The sequence below is a fragment of the Sinocyclocheilus anshuiensis genome, unplaced genomic scaffold (assembly GCF_001515605.1).
Source record: "Sinocyclocheilus anshuiensis isolate Anshui unplaced genomic scaffold, SAMN03320099.WGS_v1.1 scaffold726, whole genome shotgun sequence".
NCBI classification, from domain to species: domain Eukaryota; kingdom Metazoa; phylum Chordata; class Actinopteri; order Cypriniformes; family Cyprinidae; genus Sinocyclocheilus; species Sinocyclocheilus anshuiensis.
Genome location: NW_015542365.1, coordinates 95215 through 102253, shown reverse-complemented (window position 1 = coordinate 102253; position 7039 = coordinate 95215). Strand labels below are relative to the sequence as shown.

The following is a 7039-nucleotide window of genomic DNA, read 5'->3' as shown; positions in this document are numbered from 1 at the left end:
TTACACAGAATAAGGCACGCAACATATTTCATAGTATTTAAGCAGTGATAAAGGCATTGCATTATAAATATACTTAATTTGAATGAAAATTATAATAATAAGAACTCAGAAAAACCGTATATTGCCATAGTCGTGTGTTTATTAGTCACGTTGAATCAATGAAAGCAGTTGAATCTTCTGTTTATTCAGCTGCAGTGATAGGCATTTCCTGGGTTTCTTCTGCGAGGCATATTTGGAGTTTCAGCACGAGAGCGCCCTCTGGCCTTTGGATGGAGATTTACTGCTGATCACAGAACCGTGCTTCACTGAAAGATACGCATGACAATCGCAGCTTCTGTCGAATCGCGATCTCGATTCCATTTCGATTTATCGTGCAGCCCTACTAGAGAGGATTTTCTTTTTCCCAAAAATGCTAATATTATCGCATTGGACTAAAACTTACTGACTTTGCTCACACAGGGTATACCAACTTCCTAGGCCTATGTACAATTCTTTCCAAAAAGAAATACAAAATCTGTGTTAATTGAAAGAAACAAGTTGACAAAAAGATTTAATTGAAGATTTGGTGATAATATTGCTTAATTACAGTTTTATAAGCAATTTTTAAAAGGCTGGTCAGGAACCCAAATTATGTAAAGGATTTTTCTGCACAGTGCAAGGGGTAAGTTTTGTGTAGCCTAATCCCTGTTTTGCATCATTTCCACACTGTGCCTAAACCAGGCGAAACGGCAAAGTGACCAGTGATAAAGGATGACTCGCGTAACTTGAGGGTGGCATTTTAGTGATCATTTGGTTTCTGGTTTTGTGGCGATGCACTGTGAAATCTCATTGGTCCAAATCCCAGTCCACATAGCTGTGCATTTATATATCAAATATGTTCTGTTTCTTATTGTGCCATGAAGAGCTTTCGCCTTCGGCAAAGAGCGACAAACCACTTGTTGTTGGAAACACAGCGTTGCTTCTGATTAGTACATGGTGTCAGAAAGCGATTGTTTGTAGCTATAATAAATATGGGCGTGATTTAGTTGTGTAGTTACTTAACTTTTCAGCTTTGATTTGTCTTACCTTCCCTGTTTCATTTCAGATTTTATTGTTAATGCAAATGATAGCAAACCTCTACAGGCTTCAGAAATCTCAACACATTCACATCCTCATTGACTTATGTAATAGGTAGTGTGCACAATAATGTGGAAGCAAGAAATCACCACTTTGAATAATAATCAGAGGGAATAATAAGTCATTTCAGAATAAAAATATTTTAATAAATATTATTGCTCTTACACAGACATGTCCTTTTTAGTTTGGATTATATTTGACCTTTGTGACCCAAATGTTCTGTATTGTCAAGCTGAATAATGACCTACATTGAGATTTAACAAAATCTTTGGTATCACTATGGCCATTGGTCATATGATCCACTGAGCTTCAGCTCATTCAGAACAGATTTTTTTTAAACAAAACATTACTTTCCTGGTTATTTCCAGCAACATTAATTTCACAAAAATGATTAATTGAAGCTTCCATGATAAAAATGTCCTGTTTGGAGAAAAGTAATTATGCACAGACTAGCAAGGTAAATTGAAGCTTAATTCAAGCTGATTGGTTCTCGGCAGCTCTGTTTACAGTCATCAGTACCATAACAACTTTACAAAGGCAGGCGACGAAACCAGACTATGCAAGAGATATGAGATCAGAACACCATGTCTGCTTTCGTTGTAATGATTTTATCTTCATCCAAGTGAGTGACTAGGATCAATCTGTGAAGTTTATCTTAAATACCTTCTTTCTAACATCCTCATTCATGATTGGGTAAAGATTTACATTTTGAGAAGGAATAGAAAGATAACCTTCATGGATATGCATGACGTCTTTGTTAGATGGCCAAAAGCCTTTTTTTGTGTCACAGAACATGTTATAGTTTAGTTATTGTCAACAAAAATTAAGAATATTAAATTTAAGAGAAAATTTATTTATTTCATTCAAAAAATTGTTTGAATGGAGTTTTAGTGCTCCATTTCATTAATGTGGCAGAAAAATGATGAAGGAAAATGTTTATGTAATAATTAATATGCATTGATTGTTTAATATGGACATATGGGTAGCCCAGTGTGGGCAAAATAAACTTTATTTTGTATTTTGCAGAATTAGAATATGCAGAATTAGAATTTATTAGTGAAACTTTGCCTTTCAGACATGGGTTTGATTGAGTCATTTGCAAGATCATTTGCATTATTTCAAATGTACATTCAGAAAGTAATTCACTTTTGTGCGCAGTCACGTGGCGCGTGTTGCATAACCAGGTCCTTCGTTTATCTCTGCTCATCCACTGACAGTGAGCTCAGACACCTTGACAATTTTCCAGTTGTTTTGTTCAGGGAGGCTTTCATCGTGTTGCAGAACGTTGTTTAAGACATGAGCCAAGATCCAGTGTTTTGGAAGGGTATTACAGTAAAACCTTTTTCCTATTTTGTGGTGGTAATTCCCTTTGAACACACTGTCACAAAGGCTCATGGGATAACAGTAATGTGACTGCTGGGTCTGGTGCGCCACACATAAAGATGCTGAAATCCTCGTGGGTAAAGGTGTATAGCTAGGTGGTTCAACCTTATGCAGAGATGAAAACTCCTCTATCTACAGTCTTCATTTTTAATGCTAGCTTATTGAGAGGTTGCTAATAAGGCGTTGCTTATAATTTTACTAATAAGACAAGTTGTTAGCTTGTATTTCACACTGAATTGTTTACTGGAACAAATTGTTGGTAGGTCATTCAACTCTGTTAAACCCCAAATTACTTCTGGCAAGCCAAACCAAATCACTAGTTATCCATCTAATTAAAGTCATTATCTAATCTGTTGAGAGATTTACCTCCAACACCTGCTTCTGTTCCTGTAAATTTCTGAAAAGTATTTAGTCTTTAGTAGTGTTCACACTTTTATGCTTCACTGTGTGTGTGTGTGTGTGTATATGTTTGTGTATTTTTGAGTCATGAATATCAAGATGTTTATCAAGGGTTATTAGGGTTATTCTACTCCATTTGACATGAACAAAACATGTCTTTTGTTGTTGTCAAAATGTGTGATATTTTTAAAACCTTAATGACCTTGTCATTCTTATTTTTGTCTTGTTACAACAAAAATGGCAGGTTAGTGGCACAACAACACTGACTTTGATTTGATTGTCAAAAGATTTTCAAGTAGGGATGTAACGATTAACCGCGAGCCGGTTGAAAATCTCCAAGCAATAATAAAAGGGAACATTTAATTTATAATTTGTCTTAAATCTCATTTTGTAATAAAAATAAAAATCGTGAATCGAATCGTGAGTTGAGTGAATCGTTACATCCCTATTTTCAAGTGTTAATAATGTTTAAAATAAATTTGCTTTGCAAATGTACTTTATCTCATTTTTTTCTCTTGAAATTATAGGTTAAGATTATGCCAAACATTTCAACTTTTCAGCTTGAGAATTTCCTTTACAGTCGATTGTTTTTAAACAAATGACTTAAACATTTTCATTGTAGAAGTGTATTCCTTTTTTTGTATTAGTTTTTAACACATTTTTGACATATGACACATTTTCTTTTATTGACTAATAAGTTCTCCGTAAGTGCATTAGTGCAACATCTCATCGTCTTGTCTTCAGACATGTATAGACTACCGTTCAAAAGTTTGGGGTTGATATGATTTTTTTAATGTTTATGAAAGTCTTTTATGCTCACCAAGACTGCATTTATTTGCTCAAAAATATAGTAAAAACAGTAATATTGTGAAATATTACAATTTAAAATATATTTTTAAAATATCTTTTTGTTTTTTATTTTAATATATTACAAAACACTATATATTCCTGTGATGGCAAAGCTGAATTTCAGCCATTACTTTAGTTTTTTAGTGTCACGTAATCCTTCAGAACTCATTCTAATATGCTGATTTGATTCACAAGAAATTTATTTTATTTCTTCTTTTAATTTGAAAATGTAATTAAATCATATATATTTATATTTTATACATATGTATGAAACATTGGAAGTGTGTACTTAACTATGTTGCAAAATCTGATCTTCATTCAGATTTGGATTTACAGTCTTATCTCAGAAGTTGTGTTTGGTAATGACTTGGCATTAATTAAAGACAATCTAAGAGCTGACATTAGTTTGACATTTTCACAGATGCATTTTCAGTGACATTATTGTTAGCATAAACATGCCAAATGTATATTTAAGGCTATTGTTGATTATGCCTCAGACACTCTGTTCTCTCACATGTTTACATCCAAACTTCAGATTCACTCAATACCTGTATGCTGTTGTGATTTTAAAGGTTTTTGAAGGGCGATTCTATTCATAAGGAAATATGGAATGATGCCTTCAAGCATAAAAAACAAACAAACAAAAAAAAAAACCAACAGGCCCTGTGACAATGAATGACTTGATACAAGGTGTCCTTTAAATTGGCTCATTATGTTTATTGTGTGGGTTTAGGGAGTGGTTGAGTCCTGTGGCTCATTTCATTTGAGAGGTGCCCACATTAGAAGCAGCTTTTCCATTCAACGAGAAAAGACCACTGCTGACAGACACAAAGGGTGTTTGTGTTTGCACGCACACTTTTGTGTAGATACTGTGAGCAAGGGAGAGAGAGGGGGACATAGATGGAAATTGAGAGATTGGGTGGGTTAGCCATGTCTGGAATGTTGCCTCATGTTGAAACTCGAACTCCTCTTGAAAGACCCACAACATCAACTTTTTTTCCCTTCCCCTGCAGTGATAAGTTCATAGCTCCATTGGCATCGTTCCCTCTGCCCGCTGGCTGTGGCGTGTAGCCCTCAGTGGGGTGGTTCTGTTGGAGTACAACAGGGCCTGTGATTAGCCCAGCATGAGCCACAGGCATGGCTTAGAGACCCCTCAGATCCATAGGAAATCAGTGCAATGTGAAGCAAACCGTGTTAGGCTACTTGGATCAGCCAAAATAGGGTATAGCTATAGGATCTGCATTTATTTGTCTACTTCGCATGTATACTTTTTTTTTGCTTCTTGTTCAGTTTGCTTCTTGTTCTGTCACCACACTTAAGCATACGAAGCTTACTCTTTCAGTTTTTATTTAAAAAACATTTTCCATGAAAGTTTGAGTTAGAATAGTTTTGTAGTAGCATGATAAACACAATGAGGCTGTAAAAGCTGGATGTATAAAATTGTGTGAATTGAAATGTATTGTGTGTAGCAAAATTATGTTTTAAAGACATGCAGTACATCTTTTCACATACAGTACTGTACACATTCTTGCATTCTTTGTCTTTAACAGTCAACCATGAAAGGCCTTTTCACTCTCCTAAATACAGGAGTGAAATATTTTTTTCTGATTGGTTTTAATCCAGAAGATGTGGGGGGAGAAATTCATTGCATCGTGATGGCTCCCACTTTGCTGGAGGGAACAAATAGTTCTAGATCCAATTTCTTGAAGTTTTCTCTGATTTGGAGCAGAAGAGAGGATCTTTTGTGAGAGTGATAGATTTAGATATATAAATTGGATGGAAGGGTTTCTGAGCAGGTGAATGATTGGTGTGTAGAGGATGTAAGAACAAAAAGAAAAGTTTAGGTTTTTGGCATTACTTTAAAGTCAAAATGGGACAGGCAGCTGTGTGTGTATTGACAGGTAAGGGAACACAGTTTACATTTGCAGTTAAGACTCTTCATTTCCATGTTTGTTTGAGATAAAAGAGGTCAGATGCTGTGTAGCTCAGAATTCATTTTAAATGATGACGCAGCTCTATGTTGTTTAGAGGACAGACTTGTCTACTGTCACTGACAGTTGGGACAGTCTTGCTCTGCATTCATTGCTCTTCACTTAGTGACTTAGATCACATTTTCCCTTTAGCGACAGATGGAGTAAAAAAAATCTTTCAGCATTTTATATTTTTTGATGTTTACAATGCTTACAAAGATGCTCTTTATTCTGTAAATATTCTACTTTTGTTTTCTTTTACTTCTCCACATCATTAGAACATTCTAACTTACACTATAGAACAGTTAAAATAGGCCTGTTAATCTGATTGGTGAAGGAGCGTTTTTTGATTCTGATAAAAACAGTTCAACAGCATTGGGACTTTTCACTGTTTGTATCACTTCACATGTCTGCATTTATAAATGTTCCAAAAAAGAAAACAAGGAACATTTATATTCAAGTTCTTTGTCATTTAGCATTAAAATTATTTGTGGTCACTCTCTATGTAAAACAGAAAATGCAAGCCACTATTTTTGCTCTTGTCCTTATTCTATACATGGAAAAGTTTATTCAGAAAAGTCCTTCCTAATTTGGATGGTTAGGATCCTGCATGGCTGTTAAGACGGTAATATTTGGAAGGATTAAATAATGAGACCATCTTAAGTATCCCTTTAAGACTGTTTGAACTGAGTTGACTCTTCAGTTCATATGCAAAAAAAAAAAAAAAAGTTATAATCAAAAAAATGTTTACATGCAAATATTGTTCAGATGACAAAATAGGCACGTAATGAATGTTTTGTTACTTACAGAGAAAAAAAAAATAACATGACATAACCATCAATCTATGTTGTGTTTGAGTACAAAACCATTGCCTGTTGAAAGTTTGAAACAAGTGCTTTCATGCCATAATATCATCATGCCTCACACCTCTCTAATGGAGGGATCAGCAGCTGACAGATTTGTTCAAAACATCAAATCATGTCCTGACTTTCATTTCCATTTGTTTCTGTAGAGTTGCTGGGCTCCACAAAGAGGCTGAATGTGAACTACCAAGACCAAGACGGGTAAGTTCTTATATTTTCCATTCGGTCAAAATTGTGGAGAACAAAGAAACTATATATTATATATATGTATATATATATATATATATATATATACACCTTGCTACATGTACTGTGTTAGGCTAACCGAGACTTGTCATTTGCACTTATATATTGTAGCTCTTCTGTTAGTTTTGACTGCTTTTATTGTCCTCATTTGTAAGTAGCTTTGGATAAAAGCGTCTGCTAAATGACTAAATGTAAATGTATATATGTGTAAAT

At 34.6% G+C, this 7039-nt stretch overlaps 1 protein-coding gene across 1 annotated transcript in view; it reads left to right on the top strand.

Moving 5' to 3' along the window:
- The first annotated feature begins 5597 nt into the window (after positions 1–5597).
- Positions 5598–7039, top strand: part of LOC107692038 (caskin-2-like) — a 72848-nt gene continuing 71406 nt past the window's right edge. The window contains exons 1-2 of the mRNA XM_016490916.1: positions 5598–5648; positions 6730–6781. Coding sequence (XP_016346402.1) covers positions 5618–5648; positions 6730–6781 — 83 coding nt within the window. The 5' untranslated portion in view covers positions 5598–5617. The remainder of the gene's footprint in view (positions 5649–6729; positions 6782–7039) is intronic.